Source organism: Trichogramma pretiosum, unplaced genomic scaffold (genome assembly GCF_000599845.2).
Source record: "Trichogramma pretiosum strain Unisexual culture from Peru unplaced genomic scaffold, Tpre_2.0 scaffold63, whole genome shotgun sequence".
Taxonomy (NCBI): Eukaryota; Metazoa; Arthropoda; class Insecta; order Hymenoptera; family Trichogrammatidae; genus Trichogramma; species Trichogramma pretiosum.
In genome coordinates, this window is record NW_019640834.1 from 229826 (window position 1) to 252756 (window position 22931).

General features: G+C 36.1%; 1 protein-coding gene across 2 annotated transcripts in view; it reads left to right on the forward strand.

Annotated features, from left to right (window-relative positions):
- Positions 1 to 3169: 3169 nt before the first annotated feature.
- Positions 3170 to 22931, forward strand: part of LOC106655885 (dopamine D2-like receptor) — a 78677-nt gene continuing 58915 nt past the window's right edge. For both annotated transcript variants that reach the window (XM_023463477.1, XM_023463478.1), the window contains exons 1-2: positions 3170 to 4716; positions 8172 to 9270. In XM_023463477.1, coding sequence (XP_023319245.1) covers positions 8620 to 9270 — 651 coding nt within the window. In that variant the 5' untranslated portion in view covers positions 3170 to 4716; positions 8172 to 8619. The remainder of the gene's footprint in view (positions 4717 to 8171; positions 9271 to 22931) is intronic.

Genomic DNA, 22931 nt, shown 5'->3' on the forward strand with positions numbered 1-22931 from the left:
CACGCGATTCTGACGTGAGCTCTTCATCAATATTGATCTATGTATGGGGTCTCAAAATCTTCAGAAAAGTACCCTCATCCACTTAAGCGGAGCAAAATTTGAAAAAAAAAAGTTTGTTTCTCTTCCAAGAGCTTAAATATGGCTTCTAGTATTGATAAAATACTAATTTTCTTAAAAATTGGCACATTTTGACTTGTATATTAAGTTGTACGCAATTTTTCAAAATTTTGCTCCACTTTGGTGGATAAGGGTACTTTTCTGAAGATTTTGAGACCCTATAGATCAATATTGATGAAAAACTCTTTTCAAGATCATGTGGCAAGTGATTCATAACACAAAATTTCGTCTTATGAAAAAAGTGATGTAATTGGTATTTCAGAGTTTGGGTAGAATTTTTTTTTTGTCAATCTGGTGTAGAATGAACATATTTTACTATCACAAAAAAAAATTTACACTATTTCGATTCATATAGCTATTTTTAGCTGAAGCTGAATTTAAGCTTTTAACACAGGTCGGTCCCCTTAAAGAAATATCTGACTATTATGAATATTTTGTAATAAGTTTTTTGTGGCTTTACTGAACATTTTTTTTTGTGCTACTCCAACCTAAAGTAACATTTTACTCTGGCTGAGTAAAACCAATATGTTACTTTAGGCTGGGGGATTCACAAAAAATTGTATTTGCACCTATGTAGCGAAAAATAGTATATTACAGCCCTAGGCAAAAAAAGAAAGCCCCAGAGCACGGCTTCGCCTCGGCCACTAATTACACGTACTCTGGGACTTTTCTGTTTTCCACGGCATAGGCCTGTATACTATTTTTCATACACAGTGGCCCGAAAATCGCTTTTCCCGCTTTGCGCAGCGGCAGGGAAGTAGTCACTTTCGGGCTGTTGGTATGAAAAAAAAAGTCTCAGAGCACCTGATTATCAGCCTCGGCTTCGCTTCGGCTGATAAATCACACGTGCTCTGAGACTTTCCAGTTTTTCACTCCTTAAGTGCAAAATATACTATTTCAAATATGGATTTTTTCAATTCATTTATTATTATTTTTTTATATAACATCTATTTAACTATTCATTTTAGTATGACTTCGATATCTCCTTAACTTATAGAAACTTTCTAATAAGCACAATTATATTTATCAACCCTGTGCGTATAAATAGTCGCCATATTATAATAATGAGTATATTATATCATTTCTAATTTAATGTAAGAATTAATCGATAGCGACAAAATTGTTGTTCCATGAAGCAGAAATATTTAGCACCATCGATGTCCTATTCGGCTTCGTGCCAAGTCTGCCAGAGAAACTTTAACGTTCGGTCTGTTCACGTCATCGATGCAAATTAATTAAAAAGTGTATAGACTTTTCCGGATGATACACGAAGTAGGTATATTAGGCAAGCACAGTAAATTTTTTTGTTTCAATCAAAAACAAATCGACTTTAGCAGGCTATTGAATATGAAATATTGTTAAGTTTATGCATGAAATGCCCTGAAAATTTTACGATAAGAGCTATGGCGATGTCAATGAGTTTCCAGAAAAATTCAAAACCCGCATGTATTAATCGTTTTAATTATGCATTGGAATACTGTATAGAATATACTTATTTTACGTGGGCATTATTGATGTTGGCTTATTTGTTATAATTTTTTAATTAGCTGATCAAATCAGACGAGTGGAAAAATCCAATAAAAAATATTTTCCTTGTTCTCATTAAATATTCATGCAAGCTTTAGCATCGCAACTCTGCGCGAGCGCGCAACGTAAATAAACACGAAATGAATAATAGAGAAGGTTTTTCATTGATCAGGAATAAAGAGAACAGCGGAAGTATAAAGTAGCTGGTAAGCCTATTCTATTCGGCTGGTAGAGCCTAGCATCGGCACTCCGGCAATTGCTGAAACTGGTAGCTCGATAAATAGTGATTTTATTTTACAACAGGCGCATGCACTAGCGTCTGTCGATATTATCGAAAATCAACAAGTCTCATCTTCAGGCGTCGGTGACCCTACACAGCTCCATGCAATGATAGCATAAAGTGGATGGGTCAATAGCGCAGTAGCAACCCCTGGTGCGGGTAATTCAATGGAAGCACCTAGCTGGGTTATTTAACGGTTATGAGTTTGTATGCCACCGAGCCTATACGTAAAAGCTGCAGTACTGCCTACTATTCTTCTCCCTCTATATCCTTCTTATACTTGCGGCCTTTTACCGTCTGAGCTCATCTCGAGCGCTGGCGCGAGCCCACTTCCTCTTTCTCTCTCTCTCTCTCTCTCCCTCCCTCATTCTTACACTCTCTCATCTCTTCACCCTTTTACTCCTTTAACGTCTTCCTCTTTGGTTCTTGTAATTGGCTCCTCTTCGTCGGCATTCTCTGTTTTTACGCTTCTTAAGTCGTCTATCACTAGCCTTATATACGTATTCCTCATGTAATGCATTTCACCACTTCTTGCCATAAAAAAGTATGCCACTGGTACGAGTGTACATCTTTTGGTGAGAAAAGTATTAAAACATAATTTATTTAGCGCAATATTCACGGCATAAATCTTGTGTAAGTAAAAATATTTGCATCAAAGTGTTAATGTTTCAAAACCAAGTAGTATATGTCAAATTTCAGTCGGACATGAAAATGAGTTAGCTAGTTTCTCATACATTTATTCATTCCAAACACCGACGTATTTTTGTTTACCTGTTGTCTATAATTTACAATTTTATCATTTATATGAATTTAAACAATTTGTTTGCAACAATGTACTTCTCACTTATCTTGCATTGACTGATTTTTCCTGTGAAAATAGCTAATTTGTATTCGTTTTCCTCATAACTAAAGTGTTTCACTAACCCCGTAACCCACTAAGTCGGTATAAGCACGTTGATTGACAGAAATAAAGGTGAGATGCTGTGAGCAGCTACAGAGTATCAGGAGAATATCGCTGAACAGGGCATAGGCTTTAGAAGACCTCTTCACGTATGGGTTTTATAGCAGCAGTGGTAGCAACCCCTCTTCTCTCTCTCTCTCTCTCTCTCTCTCTCTCTCTCTCTTTCCATCCTCGCGCTCCCTCTCTCGGCTGCGTGTGAGGATCGGAGTAAGCACAGAGTGTATACGGAAGTTTCAGTCTTTCAGTCGTCGTTCGTTCACCGACGAGCGAGTTACGCTGACTGATTGATACATTCAGTCCCTTCGTGTATTATTGCCGGTCAATTTATACGATTAGCGTCAAACTCTTTTAAAAACCAATTGAAACAAGGTTAACTTTTTACGATTATTTTATAAGCAAGTCTCTAATCCTATACATTTTTATTTTTAATTGATCAAGCAATTATTATTTAGTTTAAAAATAATTGTAATTGCTCAAATTATAAAAATGAAGTTTTTTTGACGAGGACTCGTGTATCTTGAAGTTAACTATGCTAATCTCAAAGTCCGTGATAGTCCAATCTCTTGTTTACGAAGTTTCTTACTAGACACGTGCTTGACTTCGAAATTCAAGAGTTTAAATTAACTAGTGTTGAATGAAATTTGAGGAGTAAATTCACATATCAAAGAAATGCAAAGTATTAGTTTTGAAGGATAAACATTTTTCAATAATACCGTAATGAATCATTTTGAAATGACTTTCTGGTCAAAAAAATTAGCTAGTCAATACCAAGATAATATTTAATAAACATGACTAGACACTGTGAATGAAAAAGTTAAATTTTAATGAAGTTGATTAGGAAATTGGAAATTGAGTGAGATTTGAAAAAGAAATAATTGGAAATGTATAATTAAGGATCAAATTAATTAAAATTTAACTGATTAAACAAGTTAAGAGTGTTTATGAAGAGTATCTCGAAATTAATTCGATCAATCTAGGTGAAAGAAAATATTTACAAAAGTGTCAGTTACTGATCGAACAAGTTTCCACTGTAAACATGGTAAGATCTAAGACATCTTCGTGCTTGAGGACAAAGAAAAAATGTTCTGGTTGTAGCATCTCATCTACGAGCTTTATAGTGAAATCTGAAACGCAATCACTGTAAACAAAAACTGTAACGCTTAACAGTACTCAAGCACTCAACTGGTGAATTCATGAACGAACTGCATAAGTAAGATAGTGCGCTTAGCGGAAGTGCGCCGATGATATGTACAATGACGTATGTAATGAAGAATGCTGTAGGAAAGAAAAAAGCGCTCAAATCAATTGCTGTTACGGACAGGAGTAATTTTCCTATCAGTGTGCGATTGTAACTGATTATGTGCCATTGATGCTCACGAACGAATATACAGTGCCAGTGAAAGAGAGAGTGCTGAATGTGGCGAATGCAGATGTAATGACTGCAACGGCCATAGCGGCACGAGTTTTTCAGGTGAAACGGGGCCTTTAACTCCATATCTTTCATAGTGCCGGTGATGGATCGATCGAAGAGCGTCAAGAGAGTGTAAAATTAGTGCGAAACGCTTCGATTAAGAGAGAAGAAAAGACGACTACGAGGGCGACGACACGCGCATTATGTGTGCGTGGGTGGGTGTGTGCATGTAGCCCTCTTTCACTCTCTCTCTCTCTCTCTCTCTCTCTCTCTCTTCTTCTCTTCAACTCTCTATACTCTCGTTTCGACTCTCTCACTCTCCTGCTCGGCTCGAGTGCGAGGAAGCGCGCCGCTTTCAAGATAGCGAAGCGCAGCTACACCAACGGCCGCCTGCGCTTTGATCCTTCTTGCCCATAGAGAGTGAGTATAATGCTATTTTTCCAGCGCCCTGCGTTTCAATTAAGTGTCGCATTATCGGGTCTTTGTCGCCGATGCTGCACAACGCTGCTACGTAGCTGCACTGACTCGCGCGCGCATGGTCTGTACCTACTGTCTACGCTATGATAACTAATAAGTTTTCGCTTCGCTACAAAGAAAATAAAAATTTTACGTTTGCTTCGTTAGTTATTGAAGCATATGTACTTTTTTCTTCTCAATAACGCCTTTTTTTACTTATCTTTCACCATTTAAGTTGAAAAAAAATTATTTCGTTTCAACGATAGAAATTGTTGTGAGATGTACTAGTTGTAAATCGAATCGTTAATAGGGCTGTGCGAGTACTCGAAAAAGCTCGACTCGTCGAGTTAGAGTCGAGTACTCGAGTCTTTTCGGGTACTCGCACAGCCCTAACAGTTAAAAATGCTATTAAATGAAAGCAAAATTATACAAGTAAAAATTTCACAAATTTTTAATCGAAAATTTTAAGATCGTGTAAGTACATGTAAATTTCGTGGCTTCTTACACACTTTGAACTTTTATATAGAGGAAACAATTTTTCATCTTCATCATTTATTCAATAATTTTGCAATATTTAAAATAGTGAAATAGACTTTATTAAAAATGAATTTTTTCATTCATAATTCATGTTAACTTGATAATTTCATAGAAGACTAGATCAAATGACCGAAATGAAATCTACAGTATGAAATCATTTTCAACAAAATAAATTTTAAAATAGTCCGAACAATGTTAAAATTTCAAAATAAAGTATGTTTAAAAACAATGAAAATGTTTAAAAAATTAATTAATCAAGAAGTTAAGTTATGTTGAAAAAAATCAATTTAATTATTTCTGAATATTTTGGAATATTTTCATGAACACTGAATATTATATTTTGAAACGATGAAATTTTCAAATTTATTTTTACACAGACAGAGTAAGAGGTTTTATACGAGTAGTTATTTCATGTTTAGTCAACTGAATTTGAACGATTCATATAATTACGTATTCGTATAATTTTATACATCTACATAAGACGATCAGTAAATGTAGACTTTAACACCTACGTAGAAGAAAATCCTTTCTCATCGCTTACTGTATTCACTTTCATATTTCAACATTTCTCTACATAATGTTTTGTTCACTAACATTTTTACGCTTATTTTTATGAGGCTACCAATATGAAAGTTGTAAAGTTTCCGAATATTTGGAATTTCAGTATAATTATTTCGAGTGCGAACTACTTGAAGATCCACTAACGCATATTTTTACATACGGGGAGAATTTGCCGGCATTAAGCATATCATTCTTATATACACTCTCAGCGCATATACTACAAAATAGAGAATCTTGCAAACACTAAAGGAGTTAATATTTTTTTCCCGTTGGTTTGGTTTTCAATTTGAGTTAAAAGAGTTCTGCAGGTAAACGTAAATTAATTTAAAATGAAAAATCATTTAATAAAGTAAAAATTACGTCAATCATCTCAAAATGTATCATTCATTTTTTTGGAGCACTAAAAAAAGAACTACAAAAACCAGTTGACAGGATTCAAAATCGATATCATATTCAATTTAAAGGGCAAAATACCAATTGGCACTCTGCGTTTTAATAAATTCTTTCCTTAAACCTCATTAACTATGTCAAGCTAACGTAACTATTAATTTTTAACTGCATGCTATCGGTTAAAAATCGAACAATTAATTTAAAATGATAATTAAAAAGACAATCAATCTTTTATCGTAAAAATTACTGTTAGAATTACTTCATTGGCAATTTCTTGAGTACGATTGGGCAAAAAAAGAACTATACATATGTTAGAATTCAATGCATAGTGAGGAAAATCCATTTAATAATCAAATAATATTGTTGGTCGTGTTGAATTTTTTAGTTTCGATTAATTGAAACGATTGTTCAAATTATAAAAATTATAAATATTACAAATTTTTGGGTGTTATTTTACATAGCTTCATAAATTTCCAAAGTCGATTAATGTATTATATGGTAATTTCAGTTGTAAAAGATAAGTTATCGTTTTGTCGATAAAATCTATAAATCATAAAAAAGATCATGTAAATCTAGGTTAACATATAAAACGTTATGGTGGAGGCATTAAAAAATATTTGAACATCTAGTACTCAACAATTAAAATTGACTATTATATAAAAATTGTTATAAAAATAATTAATAATTTTTACATGCTTTAAGATTCCTTAAATATTTCTATTAAGTTTGAGTTTGAAGAAAAGTGAACAGACAAACAAATCTCATAATCATTTATTACAATTTTTATAGTGAAATATGATCAAAATGAAAATATTATTCTAGTTTTTTTTTTTACCTTAGCCGTTAAATGTAAGCCATGTATACGTGAATATGTAGCATGCAAAAGGCTTGATGGTTGGGAAGCAATCTTCTTTTATTTATACAGTGTAATAAATTTTTTTTTCTATTTTTTTTTACTTGCCTTAGTTTTTTCCTTATCTTCCAAGTTTTAGGTGTGTCTATATTGTACTGGTAAGTCAGATTTAATCATGTGCGTCGTGAGCTGTGAATAAAGCTTATAAAAAAGTTGCTTTTCTGTAGTTTGAGAGTTCCTAATCTAGAACTGATGCCTAAGGTAAGGCAAAGAGATATTAATGTTTTACGAAAGTTGCACTGTCGAATTTTATGAATTACTCGAGAAAATCAATTCTACTTGCAGTGCATTCCAGTCGTCGGTTGTGAATTGAATCAATCGATTATACTTTATTCATATTACGATGATCAATCAGCTGATAATCATCAATTTTTGTCAGAAATGAATGTGATTCGATTATTCCATTATATCATTTTATTTTAGGTTAATAAGGTATTTAACCACTGCTAAAAATAATATAAATTTTGAGTGGATAAACTTTTTAGATAAAAGATTGATTGTGTTTTTAAATAAGATTAACTAATAGATTCAATTATCCTTATTAATAAGAAAAAATAGTATTTTAAATTGATTTAAAAAAATTATTCAAAAAAATTGATAAAAGTTTATTAAGCGTTATCCGCAAATAGAAAGTTGTATGCACAAATGAACTTTAAACAAGTTTCGGTTTCTACCATATACAACAAAAAAAGTAGTATTTAAAATTTAATATTTTTTCGACGCTGAAATCATGCAAAGTTTTTGCCATAAATTCTAATGTAAAAAGTTCAAAGAATAAACGTTTTAGAGTTTTGTTGACTCAAGTTTCACTATATCAAAGTAAAGATCTTATATGCACAACTCGCTACTATCGGGTTGATTTTGAATTTATGTATTTTTTACGAGATAAAATTTTGAATCGACGCCGATTGCAACGAGGCAAAAAACTACGGATCTCGTCAAATCAAAATAATAAAATCGTATTAGCAGTTGCCTGAATTTAGAACTCGTCAATCTCATTTCTCACATTGTATTGCAGGGAGATCAATAAGAGCCGTGGATGGCTCTAGACACGTACCCTGTCGACAAGGCATTAATCCATCGGATTCGAGGCAGCGAGTTCCGAGTGTAGCGGCACTTCTGATCATGAGAGAGACGACGAGGGACGTAAGGAACGCGATAAGCATCAGTCTAGTCTAGAAAGCTGCGAAAAAGACGATACTGCAGACTTGGATGCTGTAAAATTAGTGAAAAAAAGAATTGCGGCTTTTTAGCCAGGAAATGGAAAAAATGTTAAAAGGCCCACACAATCAACTGGGAGACATGTCGATAAGAAAAAATCGCTGCACTTTTGAAATGGCTCGGGAGAAAGGACGCGATGCAAAGGAGATGCCATCGATCGATCCGCTCGTCTAATAAGCACTGCTCCTGGCACACATACGCTAGACTGGAATTTGCCGCGCGCGGTAGGTCTCGTATCAGCTATAATGGAGAGTGGCCTGAGTGTCGGTAACACGTCGACCACGCCTAAGACCCTCTTGCGAAACGCAACGTTGGCTGCAAAGAGTGCCGCATTCGTCAGTACAATCGGAAACGGCTCGGACACTTTCGATGACTACTCGCTCGGCTCGTCGACCTCGTCACCGGAGAGCGGCAATAGCAGCTGGGCCGGCATCGAGAAAGCTTGGCTGAGCGACGAGGCTGCGGACGGTCAACTCGGCAACGGCAGCGACGAGTCCGCAGGCTCCGATCTCGCGAGGTTCGTCTTTCACGACGTCAACGACTACATCAACAAGTTGAACTACAGTGCGCTGACGAACTTCAGCTACGATGCGACCAACTTCAACTCGAGTTACGGTAACTTCAGCTGCGTCGTGGCCATCAACGACACTCTCAACGGCAACTACAGCGTCGAGTGCGAAACCGCAGCTAGTCCGAAGGCCGACGAGGCTAAAAACTTGTGGGCGCTGATATTTCTCGTCGTGCCTTTCCTTACTGTTTTCGGTAATGTGCTTGTGATACTCGCGGTCAAGAGAGAGAGAACTTTGCAGACCGTTACCAATTATTTCATTGTCAGTCTTGCTGTGGCCGACCTGTTCGTCGCAACGGTCGTAATGCCCTTTGCAGTTTACGTTCTGGTGAGTACTTTTTTTTCACTATTTATACTTATTCATTATCATTTTTTAACGAGTTTCTCTCATTCATCCAGACGCGTTATTATAAGCTGCTTCATTTTTTTTCGTTGAATCTTCGAAAAAAAATGGACGAAAAACCCTATATTTTATTTAATCAATTTCATTAATTTTTGAACAAAAGTTAATAGAAATTGTAATATAACGTCTAGTTAAATAGTTGCTTACTCAAAGTTTTTATTGTGTTCATACTCTTCCTGCGTTTAATCCCTTAGGGAAACCTTGTGGACGCTTTAAATATTGTTTTGATTGAATAGCTATGCTCATATTAAGTTAAATGTCCACACATTATGCAGAATTACAAGATGAGAGTAAAATATTTACCAAACTAGTGAGGAATACACGTGTTTAGAAAACTTTTAAAGTATATGATATTAAATCCCCGTGACTCTTTAAACGAGGTGAAATCAATAATGACTTGGAAGCACTCGCGTTCATTTTAGTATCGGCTTTGAGTATATATATGGATATACAAAGTAGAACGTTGAGCACGCTAAAGAGGAAAAATAAATACTTCCACATGTTTCCATTCATTCACAACTAGCAATGAAAACAGATATTCCTTAAGCAAGAGAATATGAAAAAATGATATTATTTTCAAAGAGGTTTGCGTAGTTCAATCTCACGTATATAGTATAAAGGTATATAAGTAGTAAACAGGTGCAATGCAAAGGATTTTAGTATTCAATACATTTTTTTGGAAAGTGAATTTTATTATTGAACTTAGAATTTATGAGCACTATTAAAAGTTTCATCTGAGCTGCTAATAAATGAAAATCCTTGTTTGAGTCCAACTTTTACTGTGTCACGATAATAAACGTAGACGCTTTTTTAAGTTCCCATTAACATATACTGGCGATAATTTGAAGTTTTACGGTCAAGTGCTAGAAGTAGTATGAGATAAGAAGACAAAAAGATACATGGTAAAGCGGGAAGAGCTTCTAGCGTACGTATATGGGAAGCTGCTTCTCGTTTCTTGTCTATCCGAGCAATATCGGTCAATCCGCTCGCTCGTTTCCGTTATCCAGCAGATCCTCTCAATATTCTACACGTATCGCATAATCTACACGGTCTATATAGAAAGGGAGAGAGTTGAAACATACTTGAGTGCAGCGCTGCATGCAGAACTCCAGCACTTTGAACAGTATATATTGATAAGATGTAATAAATACTGCGTAATAAGACGCAAACGCGGCCTAACAATTGTACCTAATCGGATGATAAAGAAGTAAAATTTCATGAAATATCTCTTTCTATATAAAAAATGTTATAGTTTCAATCTGACTACTATTCAAAATATGTAATTTTGAACAATTTGGTTTCTTATTATATGGTCAATCATTCTTAGTTTACGTGTGTTTACGTAATTATTAAAAGTAATCAATAAAAAAGCATATAAACATTTTTAAAGCCGAAACATAAAATTACATAGCGCTTAGATTATTTTCTTTCTGTTTTATATAGTTTTCAAAAATATTATAAAAATTTATTTATAAAACGTAATGAAATATTTAAAGTTTCACTCTATGATTGGTATTCTTTGTTGAAAAATTTTTTTGAATACATTTTTGAGTGACCATTTTTTAATAATAAATTCTGAAATTTATTAACATATAAAACAACCACGCTCTCGTATCAAAAAATAAAAAAAATTAGCGAAAAATAAGATTTTTAATTGCTCAAGCCGTTTCATTTAAATACAAGTTGTGAAAATTACATTTTTTCCATTCGTAGAATTAATCGTTACTCTTTTTATGATGACCACTTGCACACATACATAATCTAAGATATAATCAGTCACGTTTTTTTAACGTGCACTCTAAAGTTTGACGTCGCAAACAAAGAATAATTTCTGAAGCTACTAATGATCGTGGACAACGAACACGAGTTATTGTTAAGAATAACAACTGCAGAGCAACAACAACAACAACTGACTTTGCGAGCTCGCTAGCTCGAACTCTGTTTCTCTGTTTCTCCTTCTCTCTCTCTTCGCAGCTTTGACTCTTACGTGTGAATGCAGTCGAGTACAAACAAGCTCGTTGGCAATGAGGCTCGCATATACACATATGGGGAAATTAGATCATTCGCAGTACTTTTCCATGCCCACGAGAGGATTGCCGAGAGTGTGTGACGACGCGGGCTGCGTTACGTGTCCGTGTGTGTTCATGCATGCGCGTGACTCTTCAAAAATAGCGTGTCACACATAAGCTTGATTCGCACAGGCGTACGCGCCCAGTGGCGGCGGAAATTTAACAGTCGGATAAGCCATACTTCAACTGCACTCACTGTAACGCATTTGAATTGCTTAATTGCAACTTTTGTTAGGCCGCTTATAAAGTCCAGTGCCGCGTTGCTGGCCTCTGATCATATACCTGTATTTATTCACGTCAAAGAGCTCACTTAAGCTTTATATCGTATCGTATGTTTCAAGTGCACATATATAAAAGGAGAGAGAGGGAGAGATAGAGAGAGAAAGCGAAGATGTGTGCGTATTCGCCACAAATCTAATTTACTATTCAACTAGGAAAACGCGCCGCTGTAGGGGCATGCGCATGTGGGATGTATGTCAGGACTAGAAAGAGAGATAGACGTGCCGAGAGAAACATGATAAAGAGACTTTGTTACTTTCGTGTGCGCGAGGATGAATAACACAAAGCGAGGAGAAATACGCGCTGCCGCAGGTACTTAATATATGTCTGCACACGAGAAATGCACGCATTATGATCAACCAATCAAGTCAAGATAAGACACTTTTGCCGTGCGCCTTGTTTACACTAATTCTGACTCGTTGTGTATTTGTACATTAAATGCTACTTTATGCGTTTGAAGCGGCTCCTGAGTGCACTAGCCGAATTTCCACCGTTTATTAATGAATCTATAACATTTGCGAATTAAAAAAGGCTATATATAGTCTTATGACCATAGTGACAGTAGACAAGTAAAAATTTACCAACTCAAATAAATTATAAACTTTCGTAGTGTTAGTAACAGTTGGATGTAAAATGAAAAAAATTGTTCACTTCAAAAGAATATCGAAAAGTAAACAACGAATTCGAGATTTTTGCTCATGACCATTGTTTCGGGTATTTAGACTCGAAATTTCCCAATTTCACCAACTTCGCTTTTATGCTTGCTTTTCAGCTTTGAAATGGGGCTCTATTCATGTTTTTTGCCGATATTCGTTCCAAGCCGAATTCGATCGAATGTCTATTTTTTTCCGCCGATATATAGCCGCCAAATGATGAAAATTGGACTCAACCCTTTAAACGCAGGTAGAAAATTTTTTGACTACTCGCTAATCAACATCACTCATATCGAAACAATTGTGCTAAGGGCGTTCAAAGTTAACATATAAAATTGACGAAAATAATGAGTATATAGCCGCTCACTCGAAGATATGATATTTGAGGGCTTCTCATTCTTCCTTATCAAATGCTAAAATCAGAAATTGTTAGTAGCCGTACGATAGCCATATATAGGCTCTATAATACAGCGATTACGTTGTATAAAGAAGCCCTTATGTGGTTCAAAGAGGTGAGTTTTCTCTCTTTCTCTCTCTCTCTCTCTCTTTCTCTCTCTCTCAAGTGGCATTAGCGGGTTGGCGTGACTCCTGGCAATTGCGATCTTGTCTTTGAGATTGTTCGACGCACACAGACACACACACGTGTAAGTCAGTCGCACAGGTACTTGCCACGCGCACACCGGTTTTCGAGTGCATGTTTGAATTTACGCGGTGCAACTCGTGTCAGTGTAGGGCAGCAGCAGCAGCAGCAGAGCAGCACATGTATACGGAAAAAAAGAAGCCGCGAGCGGCCTCGTAAAAATAGCAAGGTCTAGAAAGGGTGTAAGCGTTAATCGGTTGAGCATAAAGTATAGTTAAATACATGCGATGGGATTTAAAAACACCTGCAAAGAGAGACGCACGTACACGTTGATACTTATACATAAAACTGCAAATAATGGTGGCATGCTTTAACAGCTTATTTAATATATCTATTGGACCAAAGAGGATACTGGATCGTGAGCAAAAGAGAGAAGGATGGACGTAGGTGTCAGAGCTGCTCGGTCGAAGGCTTGGATGTAAAGGCAAGCCAATAAACGGCCTTCTGCCCGACTCGAGCTGCTCGCTTGTTACACACAAAAACATTTTTCCCGTCGACACGCCTTGGCTCGTTTTTTCACGAAAGATCGGAAATTGGCATCGTTATCTGGCTGGTATAATTCGAATTATAGGCGCACGCGTCCTCGTAAAGCTAGCATCCGGCAGTGCGCATCGTAGCTGCCTTCAATTGCAAAGTATGGCTTGGCGCGCGTACGTAACAATTGTCGCGCTGCTCGAACGCAGCTATACAGTGGCAGTACATAGGGTAAAGGCAGTATTAGCCCTGGCGCTCGTTCGCTCGCTCGCTCGCTCGCAGAGTGCACATCAGCGCGTCGCAATCCCGTATTCGAGTTTACGCGCGCTCGCGTAACTTTATCCGAGCCTTAAATTGCGCCCCGACTATGTGTACTCGCTCACGCTAGCGCAATTCAATATCTCGGCCTGATGGAGCCTTCCTCGCTCGTTCGCTCTCGCAATAGTAGCGCAGCGCCCGCTCCATAGCTCGCAGTAAGCGTCCTCGCGCCCTCGACGCCGCCACCGCTATATGTACTGCGTGTGTATAACTCATGGCCTGCTTACTTTTACATCTACTCTTTCGCCCTCTCTCCCTTCTCTTTCTCTCTATACTCCTCCTCCCTTCGTTTCTCTGCCGCGAGCTAGCGTATGAGTGAGCTATTATAGTTACCTCGTGCTTTTTTTTCCTCCTGCGCATAGCTCTTGCTTAGTTCCATGCGCTCCCAGCATGCGTTGTATATTAAAATTGAACGAACAAATTCAATTGGAAAAAATATCTTTCGCTTTCAAATTTACCTGTTTACGCTTTTACTTTCTTAATGATTGATTACTGACCTTCGTTACCATCGAATTATTAGCAGCATTCATAATATATTTACCCTTATTTCCATGTGTAAATAATCGTTGAATCAAAAAGCCACGCATCTATTACGAATCGCTAGCTTTGACCATGTATTACAAAACACGCAGTCCTGAAATAGTTGCCCGTGGCCATGTTACCAATGCTAGTGAATGAAAAACACATTCGATGCTGTTTTGATACTTCCAACGCACTGTATCGGCGAAAATTACAGTAAAATTGCTGAATATTGACCTTGGAAATATGACTATTTTATGTACTTAATTGCTTGTAAAGAAATACGGTTACACCTACGTACATAAAAAAAACATTCGAATTAGAATTTTCAAAAACAATTTGTTTGAAAGTATATTTTTAACGGCAAGGTGGTTAATGTTTTAACAAGTGCTGTGAAAAAACAGACCATCAAGAGTTGATTGTGCCAACTCAACACGCGTAAGAACAAACGTTCAATAATAGATAAAGTTTTCTGAAAAAAGTGTCTACCAAAATGTTTAATCAAAAATACACAACGAAATTCCAATTATTAATCAAATTTTGATCGTAATTAAAAGCAGGATAAATTATAAAAGTTACCAAAAATAAAATACTGATAAGATATTTGGAACATGTTTATGTAATGAGGATACCGAGTGTAAAAAAATATATTTTTTGAGAGAATGAGAAACAGCAAATATATTTTTTTGTTCTCTTGAACTAGCATCATCAAAAGCACGAATAGATTTTAGACAAATATTTTTGGAAGATTTTTCCTGGTAAAGTGAAGTTCTTTATAAAATCTTATAAGCTTATATTTTTTCACAAAATTAGATACTTCTTTTCTTCGCTATAACTGTGCTATGCATGTGTTGAATTTCATATCATTTTTTGGATGTGAAATCATTTACGTTGTCTGTTTGTCGAAGTTACATTTGTAATGGACAAAGAAAAACATGAGCTAAAAAATAGTCTTTTATTAAAGCTTTTCTTTGTAAAAATAGTATTGATTTTCTTTACAGTCCAGTTATTATTTAACCTGAAGAAAACTTACAACACATCTTCAACATTTTTAATCATAGCACCGTGAAATTTTAATTTGATCAACTCGACACTCGTATGTGACCCGTTTATCGATTTTTCTTTAACCAAATATCGAAATTTGCAGTCCGGTACGTTACGCTTTATGATCGCACGGCTATGCGAGGATATAAATACGCAGGAATGGCTACCGAAACCCCAAAATGTGTGTATATTACATGTGACACGTACATCAAGTTTTGGCGTCGAGCCACGAAGCGTCATGCAAGAGAATCATAGCTGACAACTAGTTGTAGGATTTTTTCATCGACGTATTTAAGTGCATGGTAGTGATGCTGTTGTTGTTGATGAAAATGCGGTTACTCCTGTCCACTATACTCACGAGGTCCTTGCCTTCAATAATTTCGCTCCAACATGCTCAATCCTCTTATTGAATTGTGACGATGTTGTATTTTTCAACAATTTTCCTAATGCATCTGAATTACTTGTTTTCTTTACACTCACTCGATTAGGTGCAATAAATTATTTTGGACAAACGATTGCGCCTGGCTAGCAATTCCGCTGAAATATTTTCTTCCGTTTGTCACATTTATCAAAATACGTGGGAAGAAAAAAAACAAGAAGCGTGAAACTACTTTTTCGGTAAACAGAATTTAGAAATAATTGAAATAACTCTCTCAATATTCTTTTACGCTAAATTACATTATTTCCTATCGCGTCAAACCTTTCTATTCGTTGCATTTGTGTGAATATATATGAATGACTGTGCAAGAGTGTGGGTACACGAGGATGCGCCAGTTTCAGGTCTCTATCGACTATTGACTTTTTTCAGTTCTCTCTCTTTCCCTTATTTTCTTTACTGCTGCTGTTGAAATCTCTCTTTCTCTTTTCTAGAAATGGCCTCTTTATCTTGAACAAAAAAACAGGAATTGCTGTTTCTAAAAAGGCTTTATTGCTGTATAGTTTTCGTCTTCATAAGGATCAAAAGCAAAAATCGTGAAGGGTAGAATCGAAATATCATTACTTTTCAATGTTACGAACGGTATAGGGAATCTTAAAGGATTTCAAAATGCCACTTGGACTTTTTATACCTTTTTTTTCACTTAAAAAAATTGCCTCCAATGACGATTTTTAAGTATTTTTCGTAAAAGTCATTACATTTTTTAATAAGTATAAAGGCATAAGACTTATGATGTTAAATGTGCCGGTTACCATGCTTTTCTATGATCTACCGACATGACTATATCGTATTTAAACACGGACATTGAATCAGTATAGTCTTCAACATAATTAAAATGAACTATCTAGCAACGTTTTTACAGCATCTCGAATCAAGTAATTTATTTTTCTTAATTATTTATATTTGTATACAAAATTTTTTTTCAACTTAACAGTGCAGCATCTTTTTCAAAAACCTGTGTATTTTGCTCGTTTCTCGTTATCACGAACGCATATGTCTCTCGAAAATAAACGTATCCTATAGTGAGATTTATGAAAATCATTTTATCGGACACGAAACCGCTGCAGGCAAATTAAATTCACGTCTCCCAGCAACACTGCACTCGACTGCTGTGCCACTATCAACTAGTCAGTCGCTAGAACTAGCTTTGCCTTTAAACTACTATAAGGTTGCTGCAGTGCATCAATTTCACCATATAAATCATTAATTTAAAAAATATGTATCATCCCATACGAGCGATACATTTTTCAAGATTTTGTATATACATACGCGTTTTTTTTTATTCAATTTTTTAGATCTTGCATTTCCGATCCAGTCATAACAAAGGCACGTACCGATTTAGTTTCAAAATAATTGTTATCGAAATATTAGCCATGAAAAATCGAGCTTTCAATTCAATTAAAAGCTCGTTTACGAAATCGTATCTAATCAAAGAAAAAGGGCCAATTCGAAAAATGATTTACATAATTCCTGTACGGAAGCTCCGGGTTCAGCTAAGACTTTATATCAATTTCATCGGATGGGTCAAGTATATATCCTTTTATGAGAGTAGTAGATAATACGGCCGAGTCACTTTGTACGCGTATATATACGTATGCGCGTGGGAGGCAGCTGCGCTAAAATTCAATGTTCAAAGTGCTGTAGCTCATACTCATCTTTCTACGCTCCAGGAGCGCGAGCCCACGTGGCAAGCGCTTTTTCAACTTTCAAAGCGTGTGTATAATGTGCCTCGCGCGAACTCATGAAATATTATCGATGTTATGTTCATCCAATGTTGACGAAGTCTGTTATGATATTTTTATCGCTCGACGAAAACGAGCACGTCAGTATACGTTGAAATTTTTATGAGACTTCAATGCTTCGCTCAAAATTTATATGAGCGTTCGATTGTGACTGCAATTAAATCCTTTTTTTTACACTTTACTTTAGACAGAACTTTCGACATTCTAGATACTCGGGCTTTCTTTAACAACTTGGCACATTTGCACGCCATACTCGGTACACGCTGTAATGTTGGCAAATTAAGTATTGACCAGGATGAAATTTCATTAACCATGTCGGAATATGTGTGCTTTATATGCGAACACGTATTATTCAAGCAGTACTAGAGAACTTTGCGAATTATGCATAGCAAGTATCGTTTCGACTATGGACACGGCGTGGCAGCGGCGGCGGAGGCGGCGGGGGTTGCTGCTAGCGCCGTTGCTCGCGGCTGCCACTCATGCTGCTGTCGAGTGATCGATTTCGCGTCATTACGCCGCATTCGAATTGCAGGGCAGCTCAATGCGGGACTGCTCTCTATGCAAAACGCGCGATTTGTGAATTTAGCTTATCGAGACTAGAAATCGTCACTGCATGATGATACATCATGCTGGTCCAGCTGCTGCACGACCCTCGACAAAAGCAACTTGAAAATTTTTCAAGATTATCTGTTCAGCAAAGTCGATGCATTTTCAGCCAGTCAATTCTCGACATTCTAATTCAAATTTCCATTTCAGAACGTGCGTAATCCGTTTTTATGCAACAACAAAATAAAACTCAGCGTTAACACATTCTACTTTTCAGTCTTACTTTTTCATTTGAAAAGCTTGTTTCGGTTATACATAAATTGAACGGCGCTTTTTATTCCACGAGCGAACATCTGTGGCGTTGTAGCGGTTGAATTTTAACATTTTCAAAGTTGTTGCTAAGTGCAGTTTCGCGTGAAAGTCCATTAGATATTCTAAGAATTCCATACTCTATATGGTACTGACAACATTTAGTATAAAAATATACAGCGCTTGATATAACTAGTTTGCGAACGAAACAAAAAAGAATAGAGAATAAACATTAAAAATGGAATATTTATGACATAAAAAGTAATAAAAAATGTACGATTCGTTCAGCTACATAAAAATTAATTTCGCTTCAATTTTCTGATTATAAAAGTTGCATTGGCAATATTTTTAGGAACGATGACTCGATGTTAATGCTGACTTTCATAGAAAAATTTTGAAAAAATTTTACAATATTCTCTACTTTCAATTTTTCCTTTTTAAATTCTTTATTTGCAAGTGAGGAATCCTTTTCAGTAATTTGAAAAAATATGAAAAATTCTTGTAAAAGCAGAAAGCAATCGAATCTTGATTAAATTGTTTTCAAGGAAATTTCTATCCCATTATTGTCGGAACATAGATTCAAATTCTATAATTCCCAATCCGTACGTATCGGGTTATCAACCAAGAAGCTCTAAAGCTAATTACTCGCAAAGGTTGCTCTGATAACTGAATATTAACGATTTTTTGAGCAAAACCCCCAGTATTAAACGCTTTAAAATGATTAATACCTTTTCTCAAGGGCATCCGATAAAAATCAAGAGTATGCTTTTCACAATCTTAAATTAGATTTTGTCAATTTAGCTTGACGATCTTGTAGAAAATAAGATTGGCTCGACAAGTTAGTTTCTAAATAAAATTCACCAATTTCAGCCCAAATTTCTTTCTCAAAAGAAATATTCTCATAAAGAAATATGGTAGTCAATGAAAAAATTGCGTAAATAAGCGTTGATAAAATTTATGCAGTAACCTCAAATTAATGTCGAACTTTTGAATCACATCATTTTGTGTCAACACAGTCTGTATCGATCCAGATCACTTACGATTTATAATCAACACAATTTTAAGTACTTAAGAATCAGTCAGTCATAATATTCCCAACAATAATTGAATCAAATAATCTCTCACGGGTATAAGGGGTAATGTAAAAAAAATTCCAAATCTGTTCTAATTACCATAGAAGCGCATAGGCTTTGCCATACAAGCATCAACAAGCAGCAAGCTGTAATGCGTATGTAATATGTACAGAGCCACAAGTGCACACTTCTGTGGCTGATGCGGCACACTAGACTGTAGTATGTGAACACGTGTGTGCTTACGCACACACGCATACACAAAAGCTTCTATGTTTCGAGTGCTTAAGCTCGTAGGGGAGCATTTATTTATACACATACACGCACATAAAGAGCAGCTTTGTGTATATTTACGCTGGTTACCGAAGAGTTACGATTGATTAACTAGGAAAAATTTGATTCACTTGAAAGGTATAACATCTCTTACAACAATTTGATCACGTCAGTTTAGCCTGTCTGTGTGAACACGATATTACAAATCGCTGTTAATTTCCCAACTTTTGCATACTCATGTAAACATACTAACGTATTAAATAAAATGTATTAAGGTTAAGATTGATCACTCAATAGATCCATCAAATATTGTGAAACGTTTCTCCTTTGTACCGAGTGAACAAAAGCAACCGTTCCCATTATTTCTAGGGAGCTTTTCGTTAACCGATGGAAGCATTGCATCTCGTGGTGTATTATGAACCGAGTGAACGAGAAAAATTAATTGAAATAAATCAACTTCGTGAATACAAAAGGTAGGTATCAATCAAAATAATTTAGAAAATGATAGTATTAGGTCGTGATGGGTATTCATTCGAGCACAAGGGATTATGATTGTCATCGCGATCATTGTTTGCTTTAACAGAAAATTGCCTTGGCCAAATAAATTGCCATCGATCTAAATCGAAAATTTTGGCTTACTAATTTACAAAATTGAGTTTTTTTACATTATTTCTTGCAATCTCGTAGCACGTGGATCGTATAATAATATTGCTTCAGGGAAGTTGCAATACGTTGAATAAAATATAATCGTTAGTCACTTGATGTAATGAAGTGCAAAAAAATAGCTTCGGTCAGCAAATAATTAATAAATAATAGTAAGACTTCGTTTGGATACAGACACCAAGATCGTACTAAAAATATAAATAAACATAAGTTGAAATCCTTCAAAAAAATAATCAATAATGATATTATTGGCTAATTAAAATTATTAATAAATATGACTAACTCACCCACACAGTCAAGATTCAGGCAAAGATTCAGATCACAAGAGAGAGTTCAAGATAAAGACAGATCTGATATCGTTGCGGTAGGTGTACAGAGCGCGGTTGACTTACTATCCTCTATAGAGTAGCAATACAGAGATCGGACTGACGATGATGCAAAAGCGCTATCCAACTAACGTACTTTAGGTAGCAACTTTAGGTCCTGCTTCACGATGGTTAACATCAAGGCTCAGTCGATTGTCTCTCACACATAGGTACGCTTTGATAATACCCATCTGAACTAGTCGAGTGAGGTTGATATTTGACTTAACGGAAGTCTGGCTCAGAGTAAAGAGAAAATTTTGAAACCACTGGCTCAATGATCTTTTTCCGGGCTCGACCTTTTCTTGACATCTTATTGGTCGGAGATATGATGAATGCCGATGAACTTGGAATCAAAACATAATTTGCATGCTTTGTCGAACTCGTCAATATAGATACAAATAGCACGTACTGTACTGGCAAATTATTAATTAATCTATAATTATCCCTCTTGGACTCTGCACCTTTTATATATGAAAACACTTTGTAACGACGGGTATTAAAACGTTGACTCGATCCACTAAATGCACAAAAAAAATACTGAAAACGACAAAGATCTTTTTGTTGAAAATTTATAGAAAAAAATTTGACGTATTTGACGTAAAAGGTTGAAGCATCGACTGCATTGTAACTTAATAGTGGGGTAAAAAAAACCAATAGACTAGCGCAAAAAGACAAGTTACATGTGTGTATGTGCGTGCGTGTGTGCACTCCCGCACATGGTGCAGTAGTAGCAACGAGACGTGATATGAAAGGCTAAAGACTGAAGGGAAAATTCTGTTTTCCCTGTACAACTGGGTAAAACTATATACATACTATATGCTCGTAACCATGCGGCAGTATGGTAACGCGGGTACGTCGGCCCGGACTATAGCCTTCCAGCAGCAGCAGTAGAAGCAGTTCTAAGCGTCTATTCTATCAGAGCAGCAGCTGCTTCAAACGTTGCCTAATTCTCTTGATTTGAATACTCCTGTTTCGCTTGCTCGCTCACTTGCTATTTCTTCCTTCCTTCCTTTATAACCTCTTTGTACGATACGCTTCCGTTACAGCGCGGCCTCCACACTTTCTCTGTTTGCTTTCTCGATGAGTCCGAGTGTTTACTTTAACTATTTTTATTAGCCTACTCCGAATCAGCAGCGAACCGAGCTTCGATTTTTGCCTCCTGTACAGGCATACATGTTTGCGTGTAATATTACAAAATTTGAGTGCAACTTGCACGATGCAAACTCGGCAAAGGGTAAAAGGGGAAGAAAGCAGAAGGGAACAGAAAAAAGATAAAAGACCAAGACCTACTGGTTTATTCTGCCCAACTAACTGTGTTGCTTTAACAATGTTGTTTGGAAAGCCGAAATAGCTCCGGTATAATATAATGGTTAATGTATCGTGCAGCTTGAGCTACAATGTCGAAAGCTTACGTTTCTTCTTGAAATGCTCTTTGTCGGAGCACCAAAATGTATTTCTGCAATATGTATGACCCCTTCACAAGAACTAACAAGTGTCTCTTAAAACCCCTACAAACACTTATTTCACTTGAATGCTCTACGTCATAATGATATACAAGACTAACGGCAATAAAAAAATTCTAGCCAAGCATGATTTCTAACTTTGGAATATTATTTCTCCTATAGGGATGTATAACATATAAATTTGGTGAACAAAGACAATATCTTGCATTTATCGCTGTAACAGTGCGTCTTGTCGTAAAGTAAGCGAGAGAGAGAGAGTTGAGTTCAGCGACTCGGCGGCAGTATCCATACCTCGTAGGCCACGCTCGATAATATATCTATACATGTACGCGCGCGAGCAAGGCTAGCTTTTCTCGCAGTCGCGATGGAAGCTCAAAATTGGGTTTTTTTTTATCGGCATGATAAAAGGTGAAGAAAAGGAAAAGTTTAGCACGAGCGCGAGCTGACTTTAGTAGGAGCAACGATCGACGACGACGACGACTACGCAGACGCTTGAATAGAACTTTTTATTACTTGACTTTCTTATGTCTTGCGGCAACTATACTTATATATCCGGATACCGAGTAATTTGAACGGCAACCAAGCTTTTTTTATTTCTCTGTTTATGATTCACTATAAGCTGAAAGCTTAAATTATTGGTAATCGGTATGCAGAGTATGTAAATTGTTGCAATGATTTTCGACGAGACTAAAATTTAAAAAATGCATTAAGTTTTTTTATTTT